Source organism: Molossus molossus, unplaced genomic scaffold (assembly GCF_014108415.1).
Source record: "Molossus molossus isolate mMolMol1 unplaced genomic scaffold, mMolMol1.p scaffold_m16_p_28, whole genome shotgun sequence".
NCBI lineage: Eukaryota > Metazoa > Chordata > Mammalia > Chiroptera > Molossidae > Molossus > Molossus molossus.
In genome coordinates, this window is record NW_023425364.1 from 260,037 (window position 1) to 274,557 (window position 14,521).

General features: G+C 61.4%; 1 protein-coding gene across 1 annotated transcript in view; it reads right to left on the minus strand.

Moving 5' to 3' along the window:
- The window catches only part of MYO15A (myosin XVA), a 54,060-nt gene that overhangs the window by 19,113 nt on the left and 20,426 nt on the right, over positions 1–14,521 (minus strand). Inside the window, exons 18-42 of the mRNA XM_036278428.1 lie at positions 14,022–14,099; positions 13,253–13,401; positions 13,101–13,146; positions 12,794–12,918; positions 11,646–11,763; positions 11,138–11,313; positions 10,583–10,667; positions 9,792–9,845; positions 9,616–9,697; positions 9,403–9,533; positions 8,826–8,921; positions 7,004–7,239; positions 6,152–6,333; positions 4,667–4,739; positions 4,293–4,484; positions 3,932–4,092; positions 3,733–3,827; positions 2,845–2,956; positions 2,604–2,671; positions 2,455–2,532; positions 2,119–2,299; positions 1,892–2,021; positions 1,501–1,615; positions 1,272–1,344; positions 50–171 (exon numbers count right to left, since the gene is read on the minus strand). Of these exons, the coding sequence (XP_036134321.1) occupies positions 50–171; positions 1,272–1,344; positions 1,501–1,615; positions 1,892–2,021; positions 2,119–2,299; positions 2,455–2,532; positions 2,604–2,671; positions 2,845–2,956; positions 3,733–3,827; positions 3,932–4,092; positions 4,293–4,484; positions 4,667–4,739; positions 6,152–6,333; positions 7,004–7,239; positions 8,826–8,921; positions 9,403–9,533; positions 9,616–9,697; positions 9,792–9,845; positions 10,583–10,667; positions 11,138–11,313; positions 11,646–11,763; positions 12,794–12,918; positions 13,101–13,146; positions 13,253–13,401; positions 14,022–14,099 (2,958 nt within the window). The remainder of the gene's footprint in view (positions 1–49; positions 172–1,271; positions 1,345–1,500; positions 1,616–1,891; positions 2,022–2,118; positions 2,300–2,454; positions 2,533–2,603; positions 2,672–2,844; positions 2,957–3,732; positions 3,828–3,931; positions 4,093–4,292; positions 4,485–4,666; positions 4,740–6,151; positions 6,334–7,003; positions 7,240–8,825; positions 8,922–9,402; positions 9,534–9,615; positions 9,698–9,791; positions 9,846–10,582; positions 10,668–11,137; positions 11,314–11,645; positions 11,764–12,793; positions 12,919–13,100; positions 13,147–13,252; positions 13,402–14,021; positions 14,100–14,521) is intronic.

A 14,521-nucleotide genomic window follows, 5' to 3' on the forward strand; every position in this document is an offset into this window, starting at 1 on the left:
GTCTAATAGGGCCCCTCTGCCCCCATCAACCCTCCCCTGGCTCAGGCACCTCTTTGCGGAGGAAGATCTGCCAGGGGGGGTCCTGGTAGGCGTAGAAATAGGGGTTGAGGAGGCGGTGTAGCTGTGTCTGCACTAGCTCCCCAGCAGGCTCCAGTGACCTGGACGGCGGCGCTGGGGAGGACAGCAGGTGGGGAAGACATGAGGGCCGGCTGGGGAGGGGCTCTGGGCAGCCTCATGCAGGGGAGGGGCCAAGGTAGAGAGGCGTCCCATACCTTTGGCACAGACGAACCTGACCACACGCACATAGGAACACTCACACAGCCCAGCCCTTCCCACGACACACAGAGAGAGTGCCCAGTGTGTGCAGGCCTGTGCTTGGGCTGAGGGTGTTGCCGTGAACAGGACAGGCAAGGCGCCTACCCTGAGTTCAGAGTCTCCTGGCAAGTGTGGGTGAGATGACAATTAGAAAGCGACAAGACTCAGTGCCAGGAGCTACGGGGCAGAAATGAGACTGGGTGATTTAGGAGAGGGTCTGGGGGCTGGTCTATGAGGATCCTTGCATCTGGGTGGCCTGGCAGACCTCTCTGAGGAGGTGACATTTGGGACCTAAATGATAAGAAGGAGCTGGGCATGCAAAGATCTTTTTGGGAAGAGCATTCTAGGCAGAGGGAACAGCAAGTACAAAGGCCCTGGGGCAGGAGCGGCGTGATGTCTGCCAGGAACACTGAGGAAAAGAGTGTGTGAGGGGAAAAGTAGGAGGAGACAAGGCCGGGGAGGTGGGCAGATCTCACAGGCCACAGTGAGGGTATGGAGTTTCTCCAAGGAGCCGCTGGAGTGTTCTCGCCAGGGGCTTGCTGTGAGCTGATTTATATCTCTTAAGAACACTGTGGCTACTGCGAGACAAAGGATGTAGAAGTTAGGGCTCCAACTGTGATGTCAGGAGGCCTGGATTGAGATCCCTGACCTGACACTTTTGAGCTGTGTGATCTTGGGCAAGTCATTAACCTCTCTGTGCCTCTGTTTCCCCATCTGTACCTACATGGTACAGATGGTACCGTGTCCAGGGTTTTGGTGAAGATTTAGTAAGGCCAAGGAGGGCCTGGCCTGAAATCAGTGTTATTTATGTGCGGACATAATCACACACATGTGCACACAGTCAGTCCACACAGGCTCAGGACACGAACATGTGTGCCGCTGACATGCTCACACAGACTCACTCATAGACTCGGACACCTGCCCTCTGGTCCCTCCCTCCTCTGCTGGCTCCTCACCTGGAGTGGGCCCCATGGACGGCCTCGGTGCACTGGTCACTGGCTTCACCAGGGCCACAGTCTCCCTGGGCACCTGTCCCCAACCCAGAGAGAGTGCTCAGGGGACAGCGGTGGGCCCCATGGAGGGAGAAGCCACAGGGCCACACCTAGGGGCAGGTGGTGTCTGAGGCTCCCTGAAAGGTTCCCACTTTGTCTTGCATTCTGGGCACAGCCAGACTCTGCCCCTCACCTGGGTGCCAGGTGCTGCCGCCACTGCTGCCGTGTGGCTCATCTGTCCCTTGAGAATCATCAAGGCTTCCTCGTGGGGGTCTGGCCGCTTCACGAACACCCTCCCGCAGTCCTTCCTGGTGGGTTGGACACTGAGCTCCTCTTTCCAGGCACAGTTCCTACAGTGAGGACACTCCTCCTCCACCCCCATCGTTATGAATGACAGCCCAGAGAGGTTCTCAGCAGAGCCTGGCCTGAGGTCACACAGCACAGCCTAGAAAGCAGCCTGGGCCCCGCTCTGCTGAGGATATCACATGGAGTGCCCGCGTACACAGACCCACTCCCTAAACACTGCTGAGCACTCGGGGAGGGGGCTGTCCATCTGCGGGGTGGGGCTGGGGCGCGGATCTGACCTGAGGGCCTTGGGCTGGCCTCCCCACGGCAGCTGGTACTGCCGCACAATGTCCTTGATCTGCTGTGTGGGCTGGGGGAAGTGCTCCGAGTTCAGTGTGGAGTACCTGACCAGTTCTGGGCAGGGTAGCACTGTAGGCAGGGCTGAGGGCGGGCACAGAGTGAGGCCACACCTCCCAGTCGGTGCTGGAATGCTCTGCCACCACCCCAGCTAGGACAGGACACTCACTGGTTTCTGGAGAAGCCCGGTCCTGAGCTAGAATGGGGGCAGCCACAGGCTTGGTGGGGGGCCTGGGGGCCTTGGCCGGAGGGGCTGGGGTCAAGGGCTTCGGACTGGAACGCAGTAGCACTGGCTTGGCCGGGGGTCCAGTGCCTAAGAACTTTGGCCGTGCCTCTGGTGCGAGGGGTTTCTGCAGAGAGCAAGGTGTGAGGTCAGCGTCCAGGGCCACGCCAGCTCGTTCTCAGGGACCCCATGCCTGCCCAGGACGGGCTGTGGGGTCCTGGCTCCGAGAGAGGCAGGGATGGCCTGGAGCTGCACAGCGCTCACCAGGCAGGCCAGGCTCACCTCTGGGGGTGTGGGCCTTGGGGCAGGACTCAGGGGCTGCTGCTGGAGTGCCATGGCCTGCAGGGTCATCTCCCTGGCCTGCAGAGAGGCGGTGGTGCTGACCAGGCAGGCTCAGGCTCCGCCTCCCCCAAGGGCCGCCCCCCACTTACCAGCAGCACGGCCTGCTTGTGGATGAAGGCTTGCTGCAGAGCCAGAGTGGAGGCATCCAGGCCAGGGACTTTGGGGAGTGGGTCAGAGGGCACAGATCCAAGGCGCAGGAGATGAGGAAAAGGGGGTTTCCTACCACCAGCCCACCCCCACCATGCCCATGCTGCATGGGAATGAGCCCGGAGAACCCGTGGGGTCCCCGGCCTTGCCCAACCCTGGAACCAACCCCGGGGCAGGACTGACTTGGCTTCGGCTCCGGGGATCTCCTGGGGGTGTCTTCAGTGCTGCTGCCACCTCCACCGGGCTGGCCTCCCCCTTTCATGCGGCAGGCAACGGTTGTCGGCTTCTCCAGGTCCTGGGGGCGGCAGGTGGCTCAAGTGACCGCCTCAGTGCTGTCCTCCCAAGGTGCCAAGGCAACAGGCACCTGACACCAGCCTCCTCCTCCACCCCAGGGCCTCCCACTGGCTAAGCGTCTGCGGTGCCCAACCTCCGCCCATGTGCATTCTTGTCTGTCCTCCCACAGACCTGCAAGCTCCCACTCGCCACCCCCTTTCACAGAGAAAAAACTGGGGTGCAAGGGTGACTGAGTGGCTGGCTTCCCTAGGGCAGGGCAGGTCTTGGGCCTCAGTCAGGAGCACCTCTAGCTGAGAGGACACCCTCCTCCTTTGCCGGGTCCCTGCAGGGACCCAGATGAGATGTGCCACCCCCTGGCCTGGCTGTCCACACTGCGGATGTGTGTGTCTTGGCGTGTACGTGCCGCGGATGTGTGTGTCTTGGCGTGGTGTGTACATGCCGCGGATATGTGTGTCTTGGCGTGGTGTGTACATGCCGCGGATGTGTGTGTCTTGGCGTGTACGTGCCGCGGATGTGTGTGTCTTGGCGTGGTGTGTACATGCCGCGGATATGTGTGTCTTGGCGTGGTGTGTACATGCCGCGGATGTGTGTGTCTTGGCGTGTACGTGCCGCGCATGTGTGTGTCTTGGCGTGGTGTGTACATGCCGCGGATATGTGTGTCTTGGCGTGGTGTGTATGTGCCACGGATATGTGTGTCTTGGCGTGTACGTGCCACGGGATGTGTGTGTCTTGGCATGTACGTGCCGTGCCTGCTGTCTGCAAACACCCCATCCCTACCGCATCCCCACAGGACAGCACAGGGTCGAAGAGGCTGTCCAGGTAGCAGTCCAGTCCCTTGTGGGACACAGCAGGCTGTCCGAGGCTGTCCAAGTCTGGCGAGGTGGGGGACACACACAAGTCAGGTTCTCTCCTGCTGATCACCTCCCACAGCCCCCAGGCTCCCTTCCCCAAGAAACAGTGGCCGCTGCTGGTTGACCTTGGTGGGTCGCTTTCCTTCTCTGGGCCTCAGTCTCCCCATTTGTACTGTCCTCATTGTGGCTGCAGTACCCATTGGAGTCAGCCACTTTGGGCACCTGCCCCTGGGGTTGGGGCCTGGTAGGTGCATCCTCGTCCGAGTCCCAGCTGTTCCCAAACACGCTGTGGGGAAGGGGGATGTGAGCATCTGACCCCCAGAGAGGCCCACGGCCCTCCCAGGCCCTCTGCCCCAATCTCCTCTGTGCAGTACTCTGGAACTGAATGACTCTGTTTAAAGGCAGGACCTTTGGCAAGCCCTCCTCCTTGAGAACCCTGAAGCTTAGCTTCTCTCAGCAGCCAGAGGGGCCCAGGCAGCCACCTACGCTCTCGGGCCCGCCCTGCCGGCTGTGGGTCCTTCTGCACCCACGATGAAGTAGGACTTCTGCCGCGGGAAGTCCCTGAGCAGCTCCAGGTCGGACACTAGATCCAGCACATAGTCGTGGCCTGCAAGCTCTGCCCACTGGGCCCCATTCTTCACAGCCACCGTCCAGCCCCGCCAGCCGTCCACCAGCCCCCTAGCGACAGCATACGGAGATACACAAATGAGGGACGAAGCCCAGAGGTACCACCTGGGGAGACTCTGGGCTATGCGCCAGAGTGGATGCCATGGGGCCCTTAGGGGAATCTGGCCCCTCCCCCATCCCTCCTTCCCAGGGGCACAAGAGGGGTGTGCTGGGTAGGGCATTCCAGGGCCCACCTGTGCCTCAGGATGTCTCCAGCCACCTCTTCACCTGTGCTCCAGGAGTGGACCGGGCAGGAGAACTGGTCACCTGGGGCAAGAGCCAGTGCTCAGCTCAGCCTGGGGACCGGAAGTCCTCCAGCTCTCTGCCTCCCCCTCCTTCCTGCCCTCAGGCCTCTCTCATTCTGGCCCAGGATCCTGAGTCTGCATCTGTCCTGCCACAGGCTCCTCCCCTGGCTCCTCCCCTGGCTCCTCCCCCGCATTCCAGGCCCACCCTGGCTCCTCCCCCTCATTCCAGGCCCACCTACAGCTCCTCCCCAGCTCCTCCCCTACATTCCAGGCCCACCCACAGCTCCTCCCCAGCTCCTCCCCTACATTCCAGGCCCACCCACAGCTCCTCCCCAGCTCCTCCCCTACATTCCAGGCCCACCCACAGCTCCTCCCAGCTCCTCCCCTATATTCCAGGCCCACCCACAGCTCCTCCCAGCTCCTCCCCTACATTCCAGGCCCACCCACAGCTCCTCCCCAGCTCCTCCCCTGCATTCCAGGCCCACCAACAGCTCCTCCCCAGCTCCTCCCCTACATTCCAGGCCCACCCACAGCTCCTCCCAGCTCCTCCCCTACATTCCAGGCCCACCCACAGCTCCTCCCCAGCTCCTCCCCTGCATTCCAGGCCCACCCACAGCTCCTCCCCAGCTCCTCCCCTGCATTCCAGGCCCACCCACAGCTCCTCCCCAGCTCCTCCCCTACATTCCAGGCCCACCCACAGCTCCTCCCAGCTCCTCCCCTACATTCCAGGCCCACCCACAGCTCCTCCCCAGCTCCTCCCCTACATTCCAGGCCCACCTACAGCTCCTCCCCAGCTCCTCCCCTACATTCCAGGCCCACCCACAGCTCCTCCCAGCTCCTCCCCTACATTCCAGGCCCACCCACAGCTCCTCCCCAGCTCCTCCCCTACATTCCAGGCCCACCCACAGCTCCTCCCAGCTCCTCCCCTACATTCCAGGCCCACCCACAGCTCCTCCCAGCTCCTCCCTACATTCCAGGCCCACCCACAGCTCCTCCCCAGCTCCTCCCCTACATTCCAGTGCCCCACCCACAGCTCCTCCCAAGGCTCCTCTCCTCCCTACATTCTCAGGCCCAACCCACAAGCTCCTCCTCAGCGCTCTCCCCATACATTCCAGGCCCACCCACAGCTCCTACCCCAGCTCCCTCCCCTACATTCCAGGCCCACCCACAGCTCCTCCCCAGCTTCCTCCCCTACATTCCAGGGCCCACCCCAGCTCCTCGCCAGCGCCCTCCCCCACATTCCAGGCCCACCCACAGAGCTTCCTCCCCAGCTCCTCCCCCACATTCCAGGCCCACCCACAGCTCCTCCCCAGCTCCTCCCCCACATTCCAGGCCCACCCACAGCTCCTCCCCAGCTCCTCCCCTGCATTCCAGGCCCACCCACAGCTTCTCCCCTGGCTCCTCCCCCACTTTCAAGGCCCACCCACAGCTCACCGTTGAAGCAGCCCACGTCCAGAGCCATGCTGGCCTTCTCCTGGGCTGCCACCCACTCGAGCTGGGTGGGAGGGAAGGTGCGGGCAGCCCCAGAGCCCTGCTGCTGGGCCCGGCTCATGGCCTGCATGAGGCGGTGCTGACACACGGCCTGGAAGCCGTTCTGCCCGTAATCAGACACAAACCTGAGAGGAGGGAGGGCCGGGATGAAGAAGGGGCTGAGACTCGCCCAGGACAGGGGAGATGCTGAGGCAGTTTAAGGGACGCCCAGGCTAGTCCAGAGCTTTAGGGTGAGGCTGGAAAGTCCCCAGGCTAGCTCTTTTTTCTTTTTCTTTATTGCTTTTAGACAGAGGAAGGGAGAAGGAGAGAGAGAGAGAACATCGATTGGCTGCCTCCTGCATGCCCCCCACTGGGGATTGGGCCCACAACCTGGGCATGTGTCCCAACCGGGAATCAAACCGGCGACCTCTTGGTGCAGGGTCAATGCTCAACCACTGAGCCACACCAGCTGGGCTGAAGTAGGTACTCTTATTATCCCCATTTAATACGGAGGAAACTGAGGCTCAGCAGAGTTACGTAACTTGCCCAAGGTCACACAGCTCTGATATGGTTGAGCTGGGACCTGAACACAGACCATCCATCTATACTTCTAGCCACCTCACTGTACCCCGATGATGGGAGGTCAGTGCCTCCATTTCTAATCCCTCACCCCAAGCTTTGCCACCCACTAAGTTCTGAAAGTCCTTTATCCAACCCCACAGAGGCCCAGCGGAGATGGGAGCACCCTGCCCAGGTCGCGGCCTGACCTGGGACGGCACAGCTCCCCCCAGCACCCCTCCCCCCGGGCCCACTCACTTGAGCAGGTACTTGCTGAGGCGCGAGGAAGGTGCGAAGCCGCCGAGGCAGGCAGCCAGCAGGAGCCAGCCCCGCTCGGCATTGTGGGCACTGGGGTTGCGCCACACCTGGTTGGCCAGCTGTGCCAGGATCTCATCTCGGAGCTCGGGTACTGCCAGTCCTTTCTGCACAATGTAGTTCCCGAAGACGTTCTCCTGGGCACCGTGCAGGTGGGGATCACCCATGAAACGCAGGATCTGGGCCACAGACAGACTCTCCTGGGCCTCTCGGGAAGCAGTTCCCACCCTCAGCACACATCCCTCTGATGTCCTTCCCATGGGTCTCCCTGCCCATATAAAAGTCCCCCACGTCACAATATAATAGTTATATCCTGCACCAAATGACCAGGCAGTTCGCTCCAGCCATGGGAAAAAGCCAAGATCCAATATACATGTTGACTTTCTCTCCTACTCAGGAACCTTCTATAGCTCCCATGTAGCCCCATCTCCACCCAGCACCACTAGCTGCCAACAGGCACCTCACCTCCTGCTCCACTGAGACCCCCGAGGGGCCACATATCCCACCACATCCCTCCCATGGAAGCACAGTCCTTGGCTCCATAGGCCCTTGGAATGAAACCCGAGCTCCGGGTGTGTCAATTATGGCCTCAACCCCTCCTGCTTTTGCTCTCCGGACTCTGTTCTAACCAGTCAGATCTGTCTTCTCTCCATGCGTTCTTCCCTGCCCTGGCTGGAGGTTGACTCCTCCTCCTACTCCAGCTCAAATGCCCCTCCCCTCGGGAAACTCTCTCTGCCCCTGCCCGGAGGCCCCCATCTGGACTTCCCAGCCTTGGCCTCCCTCAGGCCATGCTGGTGGTCACCAGCCAGATGTGCCCACCCCTCTTCCAGTCTAGGAAGTCCTAAGGAAAAAAGCTAAAGCTATTCTGTGTCCCTGGGAACACAGAGAGGCGCTGCTGGGAAGATGTCTGGGAGAAGAAAAGCCCTCAGTCCCCGAGATCTCAACCAGAGAGGAGACCAGAACCCCCAACAGAAACCTCTTCTCCAAAGAAGAGGCCTTGGCTAGTGGATGGCTCAGGAGGGGAGGAGCCCTGGCTCGTGGATGGCTCAGGAGGGCGGGAGGAGCCCTGGCTCGTGGATGGCTCAGGAGGGCGGGAGGAGCCCTGGCTCGTGGATGGCTCAGGAGGGCGGGAGGAGCCCTGGCTCGTGGATGGCTCAGGAGGGGAGGAGGAGCCCTGGCTCGTGGATGGCTCAGGAGGGTGGGAGGAGCCCTGGCTCGTGGATGGCTCAGGAGGGGAGGAGGAGCCCTGGCTCGTGGATGGCTCAGGAGGGCGGGAGGAGCCCTGGCTCGTGGATGGCTCAGGAGGGGGGGAGGAGCCCTGGCTAGTGGATGGCTCAGGAGGGTGGGAGGAGCCCTGGCTAGTGGATGGCTCAGGAGGGGAGGAGGAGCCCTGGCTAGTGGATGGCTCAGGAGGGTGGGAGGAGCCCTGGCTTGTGGATGGCTCAGGAGGGGAGGAGGAGCCCTGGCTAGTGGATGGCTCAGGAGGGCGGGAGGAGCCCTGGCTCGTGGATGGCTCGGGAGGGCGGGAGGAGCCCTGGCTCGTGGATGGCTCGGGAGGGCAGGAGGAGCCCTGGCTGGGAGGGGAGGAGGAGCCCTGGCTCGTGGATGGCTCAGGAGGGTGGGAGGAGCCCTGGCTCGTGGATGGCTCAGGAGGAGGGGAGGAGCCCTGGCCTCGTGGATGGCTCAGGAGGGTGGGAGAGGAGCCTCCTGGCCTGGCCTCGGGCGCAGGGCTCCAAAGCCACAGGCGATCCGAACAGACCCGTACCAGCTTGAACATGCTCACGGCTTCTGCATGGTGCTCTAAGGCCAGCCCAGTGAGGGGCGTCCTCAGGGGCACAGTCAGCATCCCGAAGGCAGGTTCCTGGGGGCACAGAGCAGACATGGGGACAGAGCCAGGACTGATGGGCACCTCTGGATGCACTGCTCTATGCCAGGTGGGGGCACAAGAGCCTGGGAGGCGAGAGCCTGTGTCCCCAGTGTATAGATGGGGAAACTGAGGCTTGGAGAGGGGCCAACACCAGCCCTCAGCAAGTCGGCAGAGAGACAGTCGGAGCCCCCGTCCAGGCCCGTCCTGGAGGACGGAAAATCAATGTCGGGATGATGAACTGGGGGCCCCGCTGATCGTGACCTGTCTGCCATTTCTCCAGACTGGGTGGCAAACAGCCACTTTCTGGGCCCCTGAGGCTCCCACTGCTCTCCAGGCCCCCATGGGGCCCCAGACTCCTCATGATCCAGCAGCTGAAGGGCTCACACCTGACTCCACAGGGCAGATAGGAACCTGCCCCAGGTTCAGGGCAGTGTACATTCTAACTGCTCCGTGCCCATTGGCCAGGGCTACTTACCTTGAAGTGGCACCGGACAAACTTGGCCATGGGGTAGTTATTGATGTCCAGGGGCAGTGTGACACGGGGCTCAGCCTGGAGTCGGGGAGTCCGTACGGGGGCCACCCGGGGCGCCTGGGCCGGCCTGAGGCCTGTGGAGAGAAGAGGGCACGAGGTGCCGGCTCCCCTGCCCACCTGTGCCCTCTCCCGCCACACCGTTCAGCACCGACGTACCTGCCGCTGCTCGCAAGAGCCCCGCCAGCTCTGCGGGCACCTCCAGGTGTCCCACAGCTACCACCTCCCGTTTGCTCAGCTCCTAGAGGACAGCCGTGGTGAGGGACCGGCCTGCCACACCCCCGCCTGCAGTCCTCCCTGCCTGTCCCCTGCTGCCACCCAGACCCCGCACCCACCTCCTGCTCCCGTAGCCGCACCTCCTCCACCCGGAGCCTCCGCTCTGCCCTCAGCTGCAGGAGAGCAGGTGGTCAAGGCAGGGAATGGTGGGCAGAGGCCAGGCGGGCCATGAGCCGGGGGGTGGGCCGTGAGCGGGTGAGGGGGGCCAGGCCACGCCAGCCCAGAGGACCCCGGTGTGGGAGACAAGGTGTCAGCCTGATCTCTGGAAGTGACCGCCCCACCTCCCAGACGGAGGGAGCAGAGGTGTGGCCAGAGAAACGGAGGAAACAGGAGCAGGACCGAGCAAGACAGGTGAAGGCAAAGGGAGGAGAGATGCAGGGGCAGATGCCCGTGGCCGCGCAGCCCTGGGCGCTTTGGGGACGGTGCTGGTCTTCCTGGTGTGCGTTTACAGGGCAATGGGCCAAGAGCAAACCTAAACTAAATTCCAACCTCTCCCAGCACTGCAGACCCCACTGAGGACCCAGCAGCAGGCCAAATCCTCCACCCACAGTACTCATGGACCCTTTCCACACCCAGAAGGGACGCGGGCGGTAAGGCTAGGGCGGCTGAGGGCACAGCCAGAGAGGGGCAGAGTGGGGACTCGAACCCAGTCTCCTCCTGGGAGCTAAGCGCCTCCTCCTCCCCACCGCTCCCTGGGCCCAGACAGCACAAGCCTGGCTCCTGGGAGACGGGCAAGGGGGGGCTGCACCTTGAGGAGGTGGGAGAAGGGCCAAGGGGGGCGCTGCACCTTGAGGAGAAGGGCAGAGGGGGCTGCACCTTGTGGAGAAGGGCGGGGGGTGGGGGGCTGCACCTTGAGGAGGCGCCGCTGGCTCACGTGGGTATTCACCAGGGCCCGGAACTTCACCAGCCGTTTCCTCATCTGCTTATACCGCTGTCTGAGGGGGAGGAGAGGAGCGTCTGGGCGGGAGCTTAGGGGTTCGGGGTGTGGTCAGCGAGCAGGTCTCTGTGCCAGCTTGGCCATGGTGCCACACTTTACTCTGGGACTCGGGTGCTAAGAAAATGAGCTCAGTGGGGGGCAAGAACTGGGCTCAGGTCAGCAGCAGAGCCTGATCAAGCCACGTGGACCACCCACTTCCCATTAGGTCGGAATGCCAGGGTCCCTGAGATGCGGGGTAGGATCCTTCTTGTTTGGATGGATTCCCACCCACTTGTCACCAGGGCCAGAGGGTGGCATGAAAGGACATCCAAAAGCAGAAACGCAGAATCTGCTCATCCTTCCGGCAAAGTCTCCTACTCTCCGCTTGCATACCTCCAGGAGCAGGGAGCTCACTACCTAAGTCCAGGCCCAGCCTCTCCCAAGACTAGCTGCAGGGCTCCAGAGCGTCCTGCCCGGTGTGAGCTGCACCTGGCCAGGTAGCCTCGGGCTCGGCTCTGCAGCATGATGATCTTGTGGCGCAGGGAGCAGAAACGCCGCTGGATGAAGAAGCCACGGAGGAAGCGCTGCAGGGTGAGGGCTGCCAGGTTCAGGACGTGCTCCCGCATGCTCTCCAGCAGCTGGTGCAGGTGCTCCTTGAGGAAGAGCTGAGGGCAGAGGGCAAGTGCTGAGGCAGGTGAGGGCCGGGGACTGGACTCGGGGCCCTCCTTCTCCAGAAGACTAGGAGACAGGCAGGGCAGCCTCCGGAGCTGGGTGGGGGAGGGGCTGGGTTTGGAGGGTGGGAAGAGAGGGTGAAGGCCATTAGGCGATGGGAATCGAAGGCCCAGAGGTCTGGAGGTGGGATCAGCATTCTGTTTACCGAGCTCGACTACACTGTTTCTGGGACAGTAACCTCTAGCTCGGGCATTTCTGACTCCACAGCTCATTTCAAAGCCCCTGAACGTGGGGCCTCCAGGGGCTGAGTGGGGGCGCCACTCACCTTGCTGATGCCAACGCGGTACATATTTGGCATGACTGTGCACAGGCGGCTCAGCACGGACACACACATGTCCCCGCTGGCCGGCAGGTCGCGGTCCAGGGCCACCAGGCAGCGGTACCTGCAGGGACCACATTCAGTCTGGGGCTGTGGGGCCTGCTACCCCACTGCCTGCTAGATCACAGTCACCACCCCAGGCCCCTGTCTCCAGGAGGCCCAGGTCACAGCAGTGTCTCCGCTCAGCATTGTCTAATTAGAAAAGGCACTCGATTCTCAAAACTCTACAACTTCTAGGTGACAGGAAATTGTAAAAATGGTCTTAGTAGAATAGAACACCTTGGTGCTGTCTGCTGGAAATTTGTCATAATAACTATTAAAATTGTTTCTCTTTGGAGTCAACACATAATAAAACTATGGAGTCCCGGCTGGTTTGGCTCAGCAATTACAGCGTCGGCCTGCAAACCAGAGACCTGGGTTCAGTTTCCGCTAAGGGCACATACCTCGGTTGCAGTTTGTCCCCAGCCCCGATTGGGGTCGTGTGGGTGGCAACCAGTCGATGTGTGTGTCTCACATTGATGTTTCTCCCCCCACCCCTTTTTCCTGCTCTATCTGAAGATAAATGCAAAAAATGTCCTCTGGTGAGGATTAAAAAAAAAAAAACTATGGAAAAAATGCAAAACAATAAATATCTATCATCCAGCCGGTGTAGTTCAGTGGTTGAAAGTCAACCCAGCACCAAGAGGTTGCCCGTTCGATTCCCGGTCAGGGCACATGCCCAGGTTGTGAGCCGATCCCCAGTGGGCAGCATGCAGGAGGCGGCCAGTCAGTGTTCTCTCTCATCCATGTGTCCATCGCTCTCGCCCTCTCCCTTCCTCTCTCTAAAATCAATAAAGAAAAAAATATATATATATACACATTATATATATACATATATGTATATAAATGGTTTCTCTTTGGAATCAACACTTAATAAAACTATGAAAAAATGCAAAACAATAAACATTAATGCCATGGAACAGCTGGCCTGGGCGCCGTGGGCAGAGCGCAGCCTGAGCAGCCGGCCCAGCAGCCTGTTCTGCCTGGGCTGTTCCTGGGACCGAGCTGGGCAGGTGGAGGTCTGTGGAGCGCAGGAGCCCCCCTGACTAAGGTACCTGTCGATGAACACCTGGAAAGGCAGCCGCACCGGAAAGCCCTCTTTGCGGATTCGCACCGTCTCCAGCACCCCTGAGTAGCGTAACTGGGTCATTACCACGTCTGCCTCAAAGAGGCCTGGCTCCTGCGGGGGTGGGGGCAGACAGAGCTGGGCACGTGGGCCCACCCACCAGCAAGGGCACCAGCAATGGCAAACAGTCCCCCTGGGCTGGGCCGATGAAGGTCCAGAGGGGCAAAACCACTTGGCCAAGGTCACACAGCCCGGGGAAGAAGACTTGGCTCTCCCGGGGACCTCCGCCATCATACCTTCTTGTGATTGGGCTTCAGGCAGCGCACGAACAAGGGGTTACACCTGGGCCAGGGTGGGAGGAAGGCAGTGTCAGGCCACAGGGAAAGAAAATGCTTGTCCCCAGGATCACAGGTGAGGCCAGGTCCCGCCCGCCTGCCTGCCGCCCCACCTCTCCATCTTTTCAATCAGATCCAGGAGCGACTGCTGGAACTTGGCTGCCACTGTGTGGGCCTTGTAGAGCCGGGTGATGGAGCTGCTCTTGCCCAGGCGCTGAGGAGCGGCCTGTGGCGCTTGGCTGGAGAACAGGTGTGCCACCACCTGGGCGGGAGTCACGGTACCAAGGGGGACAGGCAGGGGCCCAGACACAGAGGCAGGGAGAGAGACGGGAGGGAGAGAGAAACTAAGAGAACAAAGGAGCCCAGTCTCCAGACCAAGAAGGCCCAGGAGAGGAACCTGAGGGACGCCTGCCCTCTGCAAGGCCACTGTCCTCCTGGCTGGCACACGCCTCAAGCCAGGGTCCTCAGTACCTTCCAAGGGAACTGTCCCGTGGTCGGGCTGACTTCTTTCTCCTTCAGTCTGGGAACACTGACTGTGTGTATGATCATGAACTCTAGCAATGACCTCAGGAGGACAGTGCCCATTTGACAGAGGAGAAAACGGAGGCCCAGAGAGGGGCAGGGGGCAGAGAACCCGAATGGGAGAACCACTCATCGAGCGGATGGGATGGGGGTCAGGGGAGGCCCGGCAATCCAGTGGGGCCAGCCAGGGGCATGGCCCTTTATGGGGCGAGGCCGGGAATGGGAGAAAGTACAGAGCAAGGCAAGACTGGGTGGGTCTGGGGTTAGGCGTGGGATGGGGTCAGGGCCTGGCTAGGGTACCTCCCCATTTCTGGGGTGCTCTGGGGCAGGGCCAGAACAGGGGAGGTGAAGCTTGCCCACCCGTGTCCGGCTCCGAACGAAGAGGTCCAGCACATCCTGGCGCACCTGGTCATGGTTCTTGTCCAGGAACTTGTGCACCTGCAAAGGGGACGTGCTAGGCAGCTGGGCGGGAATACTCCCCATGCAGGGCCTGGGGACAGTGCGCAGCAGCCTGCCTCCTCGTCTTCGTCCCTTCCTCCCTACGCTTCCAGACTGCTGTCTTCCTGTCTGTCCCAGAAGGGACCGGACCCTTCCCCCTGCCCTGGCCCCCTCCTTCCTATCCCCTCTATCCACCCATTCCCAGGGGAGGGGCACTGGCCACCTGCACAGGACTAGTCCAGATACTGGCCCTATCCTGCAGATGGGGAAAATGAGACCCTGGCTTAGCAGCCTGGCTTGAGACAACCCCAGGGCAGGAATGTCCTGAGATAACCATGCTAAGAGTTACCCCAGAGACATCACTACTGATAATAGCTACTCTTTGTCAAACCTACCCTGGCCCTGGGCTTCTTACGCCCATG